The sequence below is a fragment of the Pteropus alecto genome, unplaced genomic scaffold (assembly GCF_000325575.1).
Source record: "Pteropus alecto unplaced genomic scaffold, ASM32557v1 scaffold164, whole genome shotgun sequence".
NCBI classification, from domain to species: domain Eukaryota; kingdom Metazoa; phylum Chordata; class Mammalia; order Chiroptera; family Pteropodidae; genus Pteropus; species Pteropus alecto.
In genome coordinates, this window is record NW_006439568.1 from 19,387,897 (window position 1) to 19,406,461 (window position 18,565).

Consider the following 18,565-nt stretch of genomic DNA (forward strand, 5'->3'; position numbering starts at 1 on the left):
ACACGTCAAGCCGCAGATACATGATCCATATGTACCATTACAGGAGTGTCCAGTGCACGCATATCAAAAGTATACAAGCTGTAAAAGGATTTTTAATTATTTGATACAAATTTCTATAAAGAAGCTTAAAGAGTACTAAGAGACACTCGTGAAAGTAAGACCATTAGCTAAATAATGCACATCTAAATAAACAGCTTAATTCTTTATACAGCAGGAAAGGAATAGGGAAAAATATCAATAGTTTTTATTATTTTTTAAGATTAAACATTTTCATCCTTATAAACATAAATCTCAGTGTAGAAAATGTGAAAAATTCAAAGTACAAAGAGTACTGAACTTACCTTTAATTCCACCATCCAGAGACACTCAGTACAGAATAATTATTCCTAATCTTTTCACCATGTAATTTAAATATATACTTTTAATAAAAGTGAGATAATACTGTTTAAAGCTCTGTATTCTGATATTTCATGTAGCACATGAGCATTTATCCAATAAATAATCTTTAATATTTTAATGCTTGCATGTTTAAATGAGTTAAAATAATTTATAACTTAAATTAGTAAAAAATTCTTAAATAAAATTCTGATATTTGAAATTTTGACATTTAATTTTTAATTGAATGAGATGGTTTCAATTGAATCTAGACAGATTCCTACAAGTAGGATTATTAAGTTCAAAGGCATGAGCATTTTTAAGGCTTGAGCTGACATATCATTTCCAACAAAGTTGCATTAATTTATACTCCTATCAGTGATTTATAAGAATGAGCACGGCTTCTCAAAGGGTGTATTTAAATTAGAAAACTATACATTGTGAACTGGAAAAAAACAATAACTTCATAATTATCAAGATTTAAAAATTCTTAATCAACAGCTTAAAGAATAGTGCTTCAAATGAGTCAAGATGGACAATGGGCGACTATAATACAGCATTTCTGTGACTAAGTTCCTAACAGCAAAACACTTCAAGATGCTAAGATTAGTGAGCAAAAGTTTAAGGAGAAACAGGACATCTACATAATTTTAAAGCATCTCCACAAAGATATGTATCAATTATAAAAAGAAAAAGACAGTAACTTTATGGTGGAGAAACGTGGCAGATACTACCTTAACCAGGTGATCAAGGTTAACATCGCCAGTTGTAAGACATCGTGTCACCCTGATTCGATGCACCAAGATGGCATATTGATTTTGTGGTATTCTTGCAAAAGACGCATAATAATGAGAAACATCACTTAAGCCCAAATTAAAGGCAGTCTACAAAATAACTAATAGGTCCTTCTCAAAAGTATCTAAGGTCATAAAAGACAGGGATAGACTGAGGAACAAAGACTGAACAGACTAAAGAGACATGATAATTAAATGCAACATTTGATCTTGTGTTATATCCTAGAATAAAGAACATTAGAGTGGTGGTGGAATAGTTTGTAGTTAATAGTATTGTACCAATGTTAATTTCTTGGTTTTGCTAATTGAACGATGGTACAAAAGACATGAACTTTAGGGGAAGTTGGCTGACAGGTACTATTTTTACAACTTGTTTTGCAACTTTTTGCAAATTTTAGTTCAAAATAAAATGTTTAAAAACCTAACACTTCAAAAAGAATATTTTGTTTTTTTTTAATACCATTACTACGAAAAGTCATTGATGTAAACAGTAAAATATCCCCCAAATCTTTCAACATACCACAGGATTGTCAGCCAAGGTCATACTGATCTTTGATGTTAAATTTCTGAGTTGACAACTGCTTTATACTCTCTGTCTAGAGCAGTGGTTTTCAATCAGGTTTATTTTGTTTTAGAAAATTCTGGGGTTTTTTTTTTCCAAGTAAATTCTGTTTTAATTTCTACCTGAGAAAAAGGTTAAAAGTTTTTCAAATTCCAAGCAAATCAACCCATTTGGATGGACAATGTTTACATAAACAAAGTTTTGAGTTATAAAATTCTTTAGGGATCACCTATTCTAACCCCTTATCTTACAGATGATAAAAATCATGGCATGGAGCTAGTGTATATGACTTATCCAAATTTCTACAGTACTTACTGGCTGAATCCATGCTTGAACTTCAATTTCTAATTCAGAATAACTGAACTATTTTAAGAGCAATTAAAAAAAAATGTTAAAAATATAGAAAAAAGGATACCACAGCAATATCACTTTCAAGTAAGAGAAATTATGGTACCGTAACAGTCACTTCTTATAAGGGATGTGCTCTTTGTTTTAGGTGCCATATATAATTGTTTCCAAGGTAAGAAATGAGAAATTCCAGGGATACTCTGAAAAAAGATACCTTGACAAAACAGCCAATTAGAATAAGTGTTAGACCTTAACTAGAAAAAGGCCATTTAATTTCAAAATATCAATAAAGGCTAAAAGACCTTCAATTTTCTTTGGTACTGCTTGTTAATGAGAGTACAACTGAGCTTTTTAGCACAGAGAGTCATAATAGATCTTCTTAGTTGGTATCACTAAAACATCATGAAATAAATCCTATTTTGAGCTAGTTTATGCTTTTATAAATAGTGAAAAGAACACAAAACTTAAATGCAGAAGATCTAAAGTTCAACCCAACAACGAACTTCCACCTTAAAAAAAAAAAATGTGTCAAGACCCAACCGTATGTGCAGCACTACAGTAAATGCTTTGGATAAAAAAGATGAGACGCTCTTTTTTCACTAGGACATTAAACCCCTGCTTCAATAGCCTCATCTCTAAAAAGGGGATAACACACATGTCCTATTTAGCTCGCAGGGATACTGCAAATATAAAACAGGAGAGCCAATGTGAAATGCTTCAACAAGTTTTAAAGCAATATGTAAGGAATCATAAAATTCCATCTAGGTCAAGAACATAAGGCTGCTAAGTCACCTTCACTTTACATGGAGTAACAGAATATATTTGCAAATATTAAGGTAAAAATTGAAACTATTTTTCCTTTTGTCTTACTGAAGTAAGAGTGACAGCTGATAACAAGACTACATGAGTATCAGCTATCTGAAGAGCTACAAATTTTGTAGGCAGATATTTTTAGTTTCTATTAAAACGTGTATGGTTCTGTCATATTTATATGGTATATATCAGATCGAACAACTTTTTGGTAAAGGGGCTGATAAACATTTTCAGCATTGTAGGCCATATGATCTCTGCTGCAACTACGCAACTCAGGCATTATAGCACAAAGGTAGCCATATTCAGTACATTAATGATTGTGGCTATTTTCCCAATAAAACCTTACAAAAATAGGCAGCAGATAGCATCTGGTCCACAGGTCATAGCTTACTGTTCCTGGTATGTATCATTTTGAAAACTGAAAATATTTTTCTAAGAAGCTGTTCTCCAATTTGGGAAACATTTTTTTTTTTTTTTTTTTTAGCAAAACACATGACAGTTTTCTAACATATGTGAAGGAATACTATGTAGGAAACATACTTCATTAGTAAGACTTATACGACTGAGTTATTTCTGATAGAAGTAAGTTTAAAAGGAAACTTACTTGTAATCTTCGTTTGCTGCAGTAAAAATGAAAGCTTCCATAGGGTTCCAACAAATTGTATTCGTTCTCATATCTAAGATGACCTGAAAAAGGAAGCATACTCTAATCTATTACTGTGAAATTAATTCTCTCTGAAATGAATAAACTTCCCACTTCATTTCCTTTCATTTTTTCCCAATGTTTAAGCAAATATTTAGTAAATACCTATTATGTGCTCAGTACTTGCCTTGGTGCAACAGGAAAATAAATCAATAATAATTGCTTCCTGAATACACAGAGTTGTAAATATTGAAAATATAAAAATGCTTAATAAATGGTCCCTCGACCTCAAATAACATAGTTTAATTGGGTTAATGCGACATATATAAAAAATTTTAAAATATAAACAATGAAGCAATAACTAATTAAATACCAAATTAAAGGCAAAATTAATGGTGAGCTTAGAGTTAAAATGGAGATTTCAAAAGACAAGCATGATTGGAGCTGACCTGTGAAGGACCAATATATTATAAAGTTTCTCAATAGGAACATTTTGGGTACAACATTCTTTTGCTGTGTGTGACTGTCCATTGTATGATGTTTATCTTTTCAGGTACCTGCCGACTAAATGCCAGTTAGCAATCTCTAAAATACCCTTCCCACATTTCCAGAAATACACCTGGTGGGGGAGTACAACTCCTGATTGAGAACTACTACATTTAGAAAAGAACAGAAGAAACGCTGATAGTCTAGTAGCTAGAATAAAGAAATAATAGAAAATATCATCTCTGCATCCATCAACGTGACCTGCAATGTGACAAAGTCTATTTATATGTTGTCTTATTGACTGAAACATATAAATAAATGAAATACAAATTGGGACCAGATTTTAGAGGGCCTTGAAAGCCAACCTACAGTTCTTTTCTTCAACCTAAAAGTAATAAAGCACCATTTAAAAACTGAGAATGGAGGGCCAGAGGGGGCAAAAACTACTTATTAAACTAGTACTTCATGTTAGCAGTCTGCTAAATGCTTAAAGTATCATGTTGTATTCTCACCAATGTGCTGCAAGTAGTTATTAATATCACTATTTTACAGGAGAAACAGATTAAGTTACCGGTTTTATGTCTAAAACCAAAATTTATGTAGAACCTTCCCACTATATCACATGAATGAGTGAAATGATTAAACGGTACTTTGGAAAGGTTATCATATTTATCAAGTTCAAACTTCAATGAATATATTCAACTCCTAGTATTTCTGAATTATGTTATAAAAACTACTGAGAAAAAACAAAAATGTAAAAGCACATCTTTTATATGTGGACCATGAAAATAAACTCGTGGTATATCAATGTCTACCCTTCCTGCATGCTCACAATTCTAGCACTTGAAATCAACTTCGTACCTTTTCACTTATAATGGCACTCCTCTTTAACGACGGTATTTCTCTCCCTCTAAAGAGTCAGTCTAAAGTTGTATTAGCTTTGATATCTGACTCCTGGAATGACTGCCTAGCACTACTGAGAAATGTCACTTTGAACAAGATAGTGTTTGTCTAAACAAAATGCCAATCTAGTACCCATCAGCACATAACTAAGCAAATAAACTTAGTTATGTAATTATAAAACTTTCTAGAATGCAATATTGTATGTATCATATGACAATCATGGGGCCTGAAGTAATGGAATGAAATAATTTTAATTTAAAACCTTTCAATTTAATAAGCACTAACCAGATGCCTAAAATTTACTGGCATTATGAAAGATACGAAGATGACTAGGATATAGTACCTAGCAGAAATTTAAGGGTCTCTAAAAAACAATAGGGAGCTGAGAGAATGCCATTATGATCACTTTGGGTTCTAAGAACATCTCTATGAAAAGAAATTTTTTTAAATTCTGAAGAAACATTTGTTCCAGATTTTCAGTAACTCAATTTACAGAGGAATGCATTAACAATTGTATAAAGCAGAAGACAAACTGAAACTCACCTTTTTCAGAGGAGTAGCTTGCCTCATGTCATATAGTACTATATTCCTGTCAGAAGCACAACTTCCCAAGAGAAATGTCTAAAAATAAGTATAACAATCACCAGTTAAAAGCCAGGCTTGGCAGCAAACCATGTCCATTCAGTGAACAAATGATTTAATTACCCTTGATGTTTAGGATACAAAGTTACATTAAAGTCCTTTTAAGAGGGAACAATGAATCATACATAATCTCAGCAAATTATTTTCACTGTTAAATCCCTATGCTCATATTTTAGATGCCAGTGATGACGATGTACAGATAATTCTGTGTTCTATTCTGTAACAACATATTTTACTTATCCACTCTCAACTTAGACCTGTTTTCTTTTTCAGTATTATAACACTTCAGTAAACATTTTCATACATTTAGCTCTTTTTCTAAGGAGATAATTTCAGTAGTAGCATTACTGAACCAAAAAGGCATTAAAAAAAAAAAGTTATGGTTTTTGATATTTAGGGCTAATCCTTTTCCAGAGAGTTGTACCAATCAATATGCACCGCAACATGCAAATATGTCAATGTTATTTGCAACCGGCATTAGGTAGTGTCATTTAAAAGTTAATATCTGTATGGCAACATTTCCTAATTATATAAATTAGTACTTTATTAGTAGTTAAACATTTCCTCAAGTATATTAACCTTCTGTATAAATTAGGCCTGTCATTTGTTTGAAGATGTTTCAAATATTTATTTTTAAGTCAGTTATAAATGTGCAAGTGTTATACAATAACACTTGGCATTAAGTGAAAATAAGCCCTCCAGCTACCATTGGAGCCCAGAATCCCACCCTTTGTAGCACCATTCCCTCCTCACTTATGGGTCGTGACACTACTCTTGGCTTCTGCCACTTAGTTACTTCTCACTCCACATGTAAGAGGAAAAACAAGAGATATTTACTAAATAGCTATATGGCCAGCTAACTCCTACTACATGTGTGTACAAAGTTCAAATAAAACATCATCACTTCCCCTCTGAGACTTTACCCTAGTTAGTGACTTCTCACAACCTTTCCTGATGTCTCATTATGCTACCTTAAGGTCTGATCAGGTCCCAAAAATACTTTGATCCAAGCAAAGCAAAAATTCTGCCTAGATTAAAAGCTGACTTTCACATTGTAAAATGTGGCAATGCTTAACATAAACTTTTGACTTTATTAGAATTCTAGGCTTCGATATTTTAACAGAAAATTTATTATTGATTAGAAGAGACAGATACACTCCATTTGTTCACAGCAACATGCCCTTTCCATTAAGTTCAATACAGGATAAGAGACATGCACACCATTTGTTTTTACCAGTAAGTCAGTTCATGAGATTAAAAAAAAAAAAAAAACACTATATATACAGCTGAACAAATAGAGTTGCTATACAGGCAAATTTGAAAAACATGGTCGCTAGGTCGTCACTAACAATTATGATTTTAGAATTGCCCATCGGTTCTTCTAACACAGGTGTTCACCAAAACAGAGAAGTGAAAGACCTTCCCTCAGAGAAGTAGGAATCAATATGTTTGCTTCTTTTTTTTTAAATAGTAATAACATCACTTAAATTTGGATAACACCTATAGTAATAACATCACTACCTTAAATTTGGATAACACCTTTTAAAAATATTCACATGTATTATTGCCTTTTACACTCACAATAAACCTATTGAGTACACTGAAAGATATAATCAATCTCATTTAAAAAAGAAACAAATATACAGAAAGTCTCAACTATATAAGGTCAAAGGTACATTGCCAGGAAATCAAGTTCAAGCTTAGCTCCACATGAAGTAGGACATAAAATGCTCCCACAAATCGCTTGTGTTAGTGGCTTGCTTCTGTCTAGTGTCACCATGACCTGATTCTACAGAGCTGGCTTGCCCCTTCACGCCACACCTCACTTTTACAAACAAAGTGAATACAAGAAGGGAGACAGAGGATGGAGTAAGGAAGATATAGTAGATACTCTAGACCAGATTTCAGCAAACTTTTTCTGTAAAGGGCCAGAGAGTAAGTATTTTAGACTTTATGGGCCATATGGTCTCTGTAGCATTTGTTCAACTCTGCCACTGTACTGCAAACGCAGCAACAAACAATATGTAAGCAAACGAGCACAGCCATGTTCTAGTGAAATTTTATTTACAAAAAAAGGCACTGGGCACATAGATTACAGTTTGCCAAACCATGCTCTAGACCAGTAGCTCCTCTCAGAAGTGTGTATGTATATGTGCTGGGGACAAGAAGGGTGTCCTCTGATTGACTGCTCAGCAGCACAAGGCAAACTCACATCACGCTGTAGCACCTTGTATTTCAACATATCATACAAACAATTTTTATACCCTGCTACTTTGACTTGGCCTTTCTACCATCCTTTTGTCAACTTGAGAGTGTAAAACTTGCATATCAGGATTTTCTCTTATACTATCTGATATGATGATCTCCTGATAACTTCTAAAATCAGCTTATACATGCAAAAATTTCCTTTTCTTTCTTCAGGAAAAGGCGTCTCTATCAAGTCCTCTGGACAATGAGCTCAACTACTGTTATATAATCAGAAAAAGCTCATGGAAAGATCTGCAATCCAAGGTCTACTTAGCCTTCAGGGCAGCTTCCTTTCCTGTATTTGAATCTAAATAAACAATAGGTAGTAGCTAATCTCCAACTCTTCCCTTACACCTGGAAGGAATTAGGAATAACATCTGACTTCTAAGCAAAGAAAAACATATGTAATTGTCATACAGTACAATACTCAAGCATATCATTATGAAGCACTGATGTGCCCTTGTCACTTATAAATAATTAAAGAAAATAATGAATGCTCAATGCTCCTCCTTCTGACCTCTAAGAGAGTTAATAAACATTTTTCTTAAAGGTACAATGATGTAATCTGATACATGAGTGTTGAGAGCATGAGTTAAACTGAAGTTTTCAGGACAGTATTTTCACTCTCCTCTAATGGTGTTTAGCACTGGTATCTGGGACTAAATTGCAGGTAAACACGTTAAGATTTGATCAAAGGTGTCAGAACATAGATATAATCTGGAAAATTGATTAAATGCCAGAATATCATTCAAACTCAAAAAAAAAATCATATGTTTAAAAGTTTCTTAAACAGAGGTGAAATTATTAAATAATAAGAAAACAACAAGCAGAAAATATTTCAAAAACATTACCTCAATTGGGTTAAACTTAACACTACTTATACTGTCAAATCCCCAGGTCATTGAACATATAGGATTGGTTCTTTGTTCATCCCAAATGTCTACTTGCTGTCCACATGTGGCAAAAACAGCTTCTTTCCAGTGATGATCAATTCCTGTATACACTGTCTTTGAAAGCAAAGAAGTTGTTATAGATGGATCTTTTCATAATTACATCAAATCTACAGAATAATATTTTAAATATATTTATCTACACTCTCATTTTTGGGGGGAAGATCCCTGTTCACAAAGAAACTTCTCTGAAGCCCTTACCTAAAGGAGAAAACAGTACCATAAGGAGTGATGTTTCTTATCGTATATTCTGGGAATAAAGAAAAATGTTAACATGGGATACATTTAACTAAGTTTGAATACATATTACTGAAGTATTTTTAAATTTAAATCATCATTGGATACTGAAGGATCGTCTAATCAACTAATGACACACAAAAGTAATTTCTAAAAAACCTCATTCCGCATTTAACATGTGAAGTACTGATTCCCAGGACAGAAACATAGATACCAACAACTGGATTAAAATGTAAGGGGAGAAATAAAATTGGTGAGGGTGGATGCTAATATTGTTAAAAGCAATAAAATCTCATAAATTTGCTATGAAAATATGTGATTAATCTATTCAGGTTCAGATTAAAGTCTGCCTTTCTACTATGCGATAAAAAAAAAGTTTACAAAGCAAATTAGAGGGAAATATTTAGCTAGTACTTTAAGAACTCTTAGCAGCATCTACAGGTTTCTAATTATTTTCTATTCATGAATGCAGCAAGTCCTACAAACTCTTCCAAAATAAGAATTAATCGCCAATATCACAGAGACAGAGGTGAAACTAAATATTTAAAAAACATTTGGAACTTCTAGAAAAAAGGCATATTACAAGTATGAAACCAATTTTTTACCAACTGCAAATTATTTCCAGCTCATACTCATACCCACATGTGTCTCTTTAAGAACATTTATAACCTCTTGATACCTGAAAAGTGGACTTAAAATATGTAACTAATAGTAAAATAACAGTAATTTAAAAATGCACATATTTAAAGATCAGATCTAATTTTAGAACTTTGCTTAATATGAAAATGTAAGCATTATAAATATAGGCCAAACATTCTGAATTATACTTAAGTTATAACTAAATCATAACACCTGATTTGCAGATTATAAGAAATGTAAATAAGATTTATACAAAAAACATCATCATATTATTACATTTCTTCATTTCCTAAAAGATTCTTTCAAGTAAGAAATTCTGAGCTTTGTGTAACATCTATCATGATATAAATCAGACAGAAGCTCAAGCAGTATTTTTTCTGATCTTTTACCTTATAGATTTCCCTCTAAGGAAATGTTTCATTGCATTCTCCAGCTAAAAACAGAAATAAATTCTTTAGCTGCAAAGGACCTTAACTGCATTAAATAGTGTTTAAAATAGGCCAATTATTACAGCCTAAAGTCTTTGATTCTTACATATATCTCTTTTTGCAATTAAAACTATGAAATTATTTTAAGTAAAAGAGAAGAATTTTAATAGACAAACTATGGATCAATTCATTTTTGTACCTTTCCTAATATTGTATGCAATGGTTCTTCCTCTTCTCCAAAGCCTGGTCCATCCATTTTCCACTGCTTCACAGTTTTATCATCACCAATCTAGAAATATTTATCATGATGAAGATAATGAACTTTTATAAATTATAAACTTACCAACATATACATCAAATTATAAACATTTCCAGTTTTAAAAATAGCACAACCCATATTCTTCCAGTATCATAATTATTGATTTATTTTTCTTTCATCTTGTTATAGTAAATAATTGTGACAAATACATATGGTCTATAAAATGAAAAACAAAATAGTATGAGTGGAGCAAAAGAAGAACAAGAGCAGGAACGCAGTTAAGTCATAAATAATAGCTAAAAACTGCCCATTTCAATAAGAATGGCATTTTAAATTAGGAAGAAAATGGACTGCAATAAAATGATATTATAATATCAGGTTAGTCATTTAAAAAGTTCACCCGATCTGATGCCTGACATCAAAATAAAATTCCTGGTAACTTTAAATGTAAAATAAAAAATTAAAAAGATAAAAATACTAGAGAGAAGGCATATTTATGACTTTAGCATGAATAAAGTCCTTCTTTACCTGACACAAAATTCCAGAAACTATTAAGTTGGTTCTAGAACTGTGAACTACAGACCTCTGAAAGACCCTGAAAATTTTTAGATTGTCAGTAAAGATATCATTTGCCTTTTCACTGTGATCACAATTCCTTCTCTAACATACCTAGACAGGGTCATGAAACTTGTGTGCACCCGTCTAGTGAAAAGCTACTAAATGCTTTGCAATGAAGTCTATTTTGGTTATTGACAGCAAACACGTATTTTCTTACACCGAAACTAAATTTTTTTACATTAACACCTATTCCAAATGCTCCTATATGGAACAACAAATAAAGCCATTTCCTCTTTCACATGATGATCTTTCCAATATTTAAAGGTAGCTCTCAGGTTTCCCAGAAGTCACCTCTGCCCTTTATTATTCCCTTGCAAATTCCTTTGCAATCTGGGTTTTGTGCCCAGCATGCTACTCGATCTGTTCTTTAAAAAATCATCAATAAAAAGAAGGAAGATTTACACAGTTGGTTAGCGTATAGTATTCATGAACTGTTGTATATATAGGTTAAAACATTTGAAAAGATACACATCGAATCGCTAACAGTGTCAAAATTGAAAGAGCAGAATTATAGAAGTTATTTTTTGCCTTTACGGTCTACATTCCTAAAATATTCTTCTCAGTCTTCATCCTCATCATCTCTTGTGGTAGTTCACACAACCAACTATCCTTTCCTCCTGGGAAATTAAGCTCATTCACAGGCTCTTCTAGTTCTCTAGCTACTCTGTTTTCCCATTCCTAGAGGCAGGCATTTCCCAAAGCTACTTCCCTGACATCTCTGATTCCTATATTTTCTGTCTCACTTCCAACAATGCCATACGATGGCTTCAATAATTATTTCTGTATTGATGCTGCTGAGTTGAGCTCCGCCTTTCCTCCTGAGCTCTGGACCTGCATCTGTAAAGGCATGATAGGTATCTTCACTTGAATAGCCCAATGACAGCCTGGATCACACCATATTCTTTCCATTCTCACTGTCCTCTCAAGTTTGACACTCTTGGCTTCCTCGTTTCTGTAACCATCCTCCTAGCTAACTGTTTACTAAAAACGACCATCCTCCTAGGCATCCCTCAGTTGTCAAGACTGGCAAACCCTAAAATGTTTCTAAACCTAACAACTACGTTCCACTGTTTCCAATCTCCAGCACTGACTCTTATTATTGCTTCCTCAGATTATTAAAAACTGATCACTTACTGTTGTCAAATTAATCATCTCAAAGCACTGCTTAGATTCTGTCATTCTCCTGTTAAAAAAACTTTCGATTAACTCAAACAGGCATTTGTACACCAATGTTTATAGCAGCATTATTCACAAAAGCCAATGGTGAAACAACTCAAATGTCCATGTTGGATGAATGGATAAACAAAATGTGGTATATACATACAATGGAATTTTATTCAGCCTTAAAAAGGAAAGAAATTCTGGCATATGCAAAACATGAATAAACCCTAAGGACGTTATGCTAATTGAAACAGGTCAGACAAAGAAAGGCAAATATAAGATTCCACTAATATGAGGTATCTAGAATAGTCAAATACACACAGAAAGTAGGACAGTGGTCACCAAGGGCTGGGGGTAAGGTGAATGGGAGTTATTGTTCATTGGGCTATGGAGTTTTAGTGTGGGGAAATGAAAAAGTCTAGAAAAGGATAGTGGTGAAGGTTGTGTAATGGTGTAAATATACTTAATTCCATTGACTACACAACGGTAAATTTTATGTTATGCATGTCTTACCACACACAAACATAAGTCCTTCAATGACTTACTACTTACTATCTGATGCAGTACAACTTACTTATCCCAAAGCACTGAAAATCCTCCAGAATAAACTAAACTACCTTTCTACTCTCACCTTGCATTAATCTCACTTCTCAGGGTTCTATAAGATATTAGTTCAATATTATGTTAAGTAATTATTTATTAAAAAAAAATCATAAAGGGGAAGGCTGTATTACATAAAGAAAATGAGGACTTTTCAAGTCCTTTACAAGGTTTTAGCAAGTTATTTGCATTGTGAAATACCAAAAGGGCCTTGGGACAAATAAATGAACTCAGAAAATATTCAATTAGATCAGTCTTACACGTGGTAAAAAGAGTTAATAACTTAACGGCATTATACTTACAGTAAAAAAAGAAGTCCCACAAAAGCGAGTACATATTCCACGTACAAAACCTTCATGTGCTTGTATTGTACGGATACAGTTTCGTTTAGTCAAGTTCCAAATTCTAATCTATGATAAAGCATACTGGCAAATTTCAGTAAACTGTAAATATAAAATATTCAGGCACAGGAGTACTACATTCCAAGAAAAATAAATTCAACACTGAAAAAAAGGCTATGAATCACTCCACCAGACAGCTAAAAACAAAATCCTCTGTACTAAAATAATGCAATGCATATGGGTAAGTATATCAACAAGCAGAATAGTCAATCTGCTAAATACTCTGTTGATTCCAGTTTAAAGTGTTCCAAGCTTTCTTTCTTTGGCAGTGAGAAATGATTAAATGTTGAATCATTAATAACATCCTGTTATTAATAAAACTCACACTGAAATAGCTTTATTGTAAACATGCTTTATTATTTACTGTCAAATTAAGTCCAAACGTAAGAAATTAAAAATGTAGTAGCTTTAGATAAGAAATTATTCAGTTACTGATTCAAACAGAATTTAGTCTTGAATTACAAGACACAGAAAAATGAAATCAAACCAATTAAAACCCACAGTAACTCAAACTAAAGGAAAAACATTTGTAACGTAACTACTTTTAGTCTAAAATATCAACCTTTAGAGTGATACTTGCCTCTCCATCACATGCCCCAGAAAGGACAGTAGCCAGGCTCTTTGGATGCTTTGCCAAGCAATTGACTCCATCTCGGTGACCGTCCAGGGAAGCAAGGAACGGTTTTGCAAATACCCGTTCCAGTTTGGTAGCATTTAAAGCTCTTACGTATTCTCGTGGAACCTCGAAGGGGTGTAAGGTAGGATCATAGTTTCTTGGAACTGAAAAAACAATTCACATTTAATATTTCCTGTGGTCTTTCTCAGCTAATCATTCAATAAGCCATTGTTAGGGACACTGTTCTATGCCTACAACTGTGAAGAATTCAAAAGGAGACCTTTCTTCCAGAATACCAGAAAATCATAGAATGCATATATTTTGCAAAATAATTAGACCCTATATATACACACAGCTTTTCTTTTTATATGTCCTACTATACTCCTCAACTGGGTTGTAAGCTTTCATGGACAGGGCTTCCACTGCATTCTTCACTTTTACTCCTTATGCCTAGCACAGTGCCTGGCACAAAACAAGTGCATGTAAATGTTTGCCCCCACTGAACTCTAAGCTCCTTGTGGAGCAGGAACATTATTAATCTCCAGAGCTAATCACTGTAGTAACAGGCATACACTGCTGTGTTTACGATTACAGCCACTATTTATTGAGCACTTTCTACATTTATTTGCTTAAAAAACTGTTTTTACCATGTGCCTGGCACTGTTCCAAATACCTTATATTAACTTATTTAATCTCCATAGCACCCTATGTTTTAGATTCTACTACTATATCCCACTTTATAGTTGGGAAAACTAAGACACAGAGCAGTAACTTGTCTATGAAATGATAGAGCCAGGATTCAAACCAAGGCAGTCTGGCTCCAGAATCCAAGTTCTTAACTATTATGCTAGGCTGCCAAACATGTTGTCTCAGCTAATAATTATGCTTAGGAAATAATTCTAAGCCCACATGTTTAAAAAAACCCTCAATGTCTAAAAGCAAATGAATTGTCTTACCCCATGACGTCAACTTGCTGTCTTTTCTGACTCCATTAATTGTACTATATCCAACATCCAAACAAGCTCAAACATGTCGATCTTATATAGTCCATCTTCCACATTCCTCAATGCCAAAACTTAAAGGTCCTACTTATACTCTCTCTCTGAAATACTTTTTCATTCTTCCCTTTTCCTATCTTTAGTAACTTAGTTTTGGCCCTTATTACTTTATACTTGGACTACTGTAATATCATCCCTACTCTACTTGGTGGAAATTTACACTATAATCAGATTAATCATCCTAAAACACAGCTTTTTACATGTCATTCCCATGCTCGAAAACTTTCAAAGGCTCCCTACAGTGGTAGTATTCAAACTCTTGATTGTGTGCCCCATTAGTAACAGAGTTTTTGAGCATATCTTCCCCCTCTCAACATATGTACACAGTATTTATTTAGTAAAGCATGTTAAAGATGCTTGTTTAAAAAAATCTCATTGTAACACTATGATAGAGTGATTCAAAGGTTTTAACTTAGTTTATATCAATATTTGGTTTTAATTGCTACCATAGTCGAAAAAGATACAGGCAGAACTGGCTACTGCCTGGTATTGCGTTACTGGGAGCACAAACATACTGGAACCAACTCCTCCTTCTGCAGTTTTGTGCTAACACATGTGACTTCAGTCACTGTGAACATGTCAGACAGTGGGAGTGGTTCAGTTAATACAGTATTGTGCAAAGTGAAGACTGCCTGCCCTTCAAAAAAAGGAGCAGATCCAAAGAGAAGACATCCATCATTGGCCACATTTAGAATATTTAATTTTCAGTCCCAACCACCAGTTTTGCAAAAGTTATTTATGAAATTTATCTAGAAAATTTCCGTTTACTCTGATGTCAATAGATCTTTCTAAAACTATTTTGGCATTTTAATAATTTTAACAGTTAAAAAACTCAACAAAGTAGAGATCATTCTGTTTACTAATATTTTTATGTAGTCAAAAATGAATTTTTATAGATGGCACTTTCATCATTTTCAGGACAATACTTTTTAAATGAATGGAAACAGTTCTAAATATAAATTTTCAAAATAGCCTTCTGCAGCACAAGATTTTTTGAAATGTAATCGCTTCCTCACTCATCACTCATCATTAAAATGGACCTAGAAGTAGCAGATTATGTATTTTTTAAATAAAAAAATAAAAATTCCTACCAACTATTTGTAGCCACAGAAAAGTTTAGCAAATTTAAATAAATGTTTAACTTATCATTATGTTCCACAATTCTTCTAAGAACTTGCCACGGTATTACCAGGGAACCTCTGCAGGAAAAAATATTTTTATGGTTCCTCCCATCACTTTACAAATTGTTATACAGATTCTGTTATTTAAAATAATATAATCTGCCAATAAATGTAAACTGTAACATGCTGCAATATTCCAAAGGTAGAAGCAAGCACACCTTTCTCAACCTTCCAGTCTTTTCTTGGAATATTGAAGTACCACATACAGCACGAAATGAGGATGTCACTGTCAATGCAAGTATTATATAAATAAAGGCTCATTTGTTTTTTAAGAAATAAAAAGTGAAGAACTGTTTTTTTCCACTCCACAATGGACAGCTCAGTACATCCAATTTAGAGACTTCTGACCAATGGAATTAATTTCAAGCTCTTTTCTGGTCTTCCACAATGTGGTCCCAACCTACTTCTTCAGCTTCAAGTGCTTTTTGAAACTCAGCTCTTGCCAAATTGGTTTATTCACAGTCACCTAAAACTGCCTGGCAATTTCCCACTTTTGAGACTTTGCAAAAGTCATTTCTTCTGCCAAGAATGTACTCCAACTTTTCATCCTAACCTATCTAAACCTTATGTATCCTTTAAACATATTCGGCTTAAAGCTCATGTCTCTTATAGTTTTTCAAATCACTACTCATTCCTACCTCTGAATTCATACATTCAGTCAACAATAAACATGCAATAAATACATATAGAGCATCGGCCATGTGCCACAGCACTGAGGATAATATAGCTAACATATTCATGACATAAATTTATGTAAGTTGTTCTCACACATTTGTACATTAACAACTGTATCAGAATAACCAAAGGAATTTTAAAAATACAGATTCTCTGATGCCCACCCCAGGTCTATTAATCGAAATACTCAAGTATTTGAATACTCCACAAAAGTTACAAGGAAATAACAGCTAAACAAGAATGAAATAATGAAAGATAATGTCTTCCTTATGTTATGTTTTACAGAGCTTCAATACTTATAATTTTTCATCAGAAAGTATAAAGAAATAAAATTTTACATAAGCCCCTTAATAAGATCAGATTTATTCCTGCATTAAGACTCATAAAACAACTACTATGTGCCAGGTGCTGTCTAAACACGGTGGATATAGAAACAAACATGATTTTTCCTCTCTGAAAGCTCAGTTTGATGAGAAAGACTGACGATCAAAATAGTAATCATGAGACAATGGGATAAACACTCTGATACTGGTTAAAGAAAAAAGGGTGCTTAAATGGGGGAATGGGAAGGATATACAGGGTAAGTATGGAAGAATTACTCTTTAGAGAAGGCTTCCCAGAGGAAGGAGAGAAATTGGATAAGGGTGTGTGCCTCAGGATGCCTCAAAGAGGATGACTGAAAGAGGATACCTGAAATTCACCCAGACTGCCAAGGGTGAATGTAAGCTACTTGCAGGAGGAGTAGTGACTGGTAAAACTAGAGAGGAAGGTGGGAACATGTTCAAGGAATAAAGGTGATGTCAAATCCAGGTGACATAACCTAATTTGCACTTTAGAAACATTATTGTCGTTTCTTAACTTGTAAACATCTTGTAAGTAGAGACCAATGCTCGTATATACGATGATAGCCTCTACTACTCAAATCAAAATAGTGAAATATTGTTCCAACCTCATCAACTTCTATCACTTATCCCTTATTAAAACACCGATGACATGGTCCCTCTTTTTTTATGCCTAAGTTCATTCCTGCCTTAAGGCCTATGAACTTTTTATTTTCTTCACTTAGAATAGTCTGTTCATATGTGGTAGCTCTCTGAGCTGTAATTCATAAGCAGTCAACGGGGGGAAAGACCAGTACAGATAAATACAATGTTAACAGGAAGAAAGACCAGTAAATAAAATTCATTGATTTCATTTTAGCCAGTCTCAATTCCCAGAATTGTTCATAAGAGAAAACTAATGGCTTTAAGTTTCACCTTTGCCTCTTCCCACATCCAAAAGTACATAATTTCAAGTAGTAAAATGGCCAGAAGTTAGAACAGCAGGAAAGTTTAAAGAAGCCTGTTTAACTGTTAAATCCTTCAACTCACGAGTTTGACTCATTCGTGTTCCACTTTTCAACCACGAGAACCTGAGAAAAATCTGAGAACAGCACCTGGGGGTGGCAGTGGAAGCATTCTCCATATAGCTAACTTTTCCACTTACCACTAGAAAAAATTCTTAGAAAAAGGACATGAAGAAAAGTTATCCGCTACCCAGTCTCACAACGGCCTGATCTGCACAAAGTTTGCCTGGGCCAAAGGGAACAGGGAAAGAACGAGACTAGAGCGCGTCTCCCTGCCAGCTTTATTCGGTGGAATCCGAGACCAGGCCGAAGGCTGGCGAGCTCTCTAACTTGTCTCACCTCTCTGTAAGTCCAACTTGGTTTCGCGAACATAGTTGTCCGGGTTCCGGCTCAGCATTTTCACCTTCATCTTGGCGGCCAGTTCTCCACAAGTCCACAAGCCTTTCCGTCCCGGTTCAGACTACCGCCGCCTGTCCCGGAGAACTCTACTTCCGCTGCTTCTTGACTACTTCCTGTCACGTGACTTTCACGAAGTGGAACCGGTTCGCCTAAGGTGGACCCTGCGGCGCTCCGTAGTTTTGTGG

At 34.0% G+C, this 18,565-nt stretch overlaps 1 protein-coding gene across 1 annotated transcript in view; it reads right to left on the reverse strand.

Moving 5' to 3' along the window:
• Nucleotides 1–18,496, reverse strand: part of DCAF13 (DDB1 and CUL4 associated factor 13) — a 26,041-nt gene extending 7,545 nt beyond the window's left edge. Inside the window, 8 exon segments of the mRNA XM_025050087.1 lie at nucleotides 1–78; nucleotides 3,497–3,579; nucleotides 5,468–5,545; nucleotides 8,665–8,820; nucleotides 10,267–10,356; nucleotides 13,008–13,115; nucleotides 13,687–13,886; nucleotides 18,321–18,496. The exon segment at nucleotides 1–78 is cut by the window's left edge and continues 135 nt beyond it. Coding sequence (XP_024905855.1) covers nucleotides 1–78; nucleotides 3,497–3,579; nucleotides 5,468–5,545; nucleotides 8,665–8,820; nucleotides 10,267–10,356; nucleotides 13,008–13,115; nucleotides 13,687–13,886; nucleotides 18,321–18,390 — 863 coding nt within the window. The 5' untranslated portion in view covers nucleotides 18,391–18,496.
• Nucleotides 18,497–18,565: the final 69 nt, after the last annotated feature.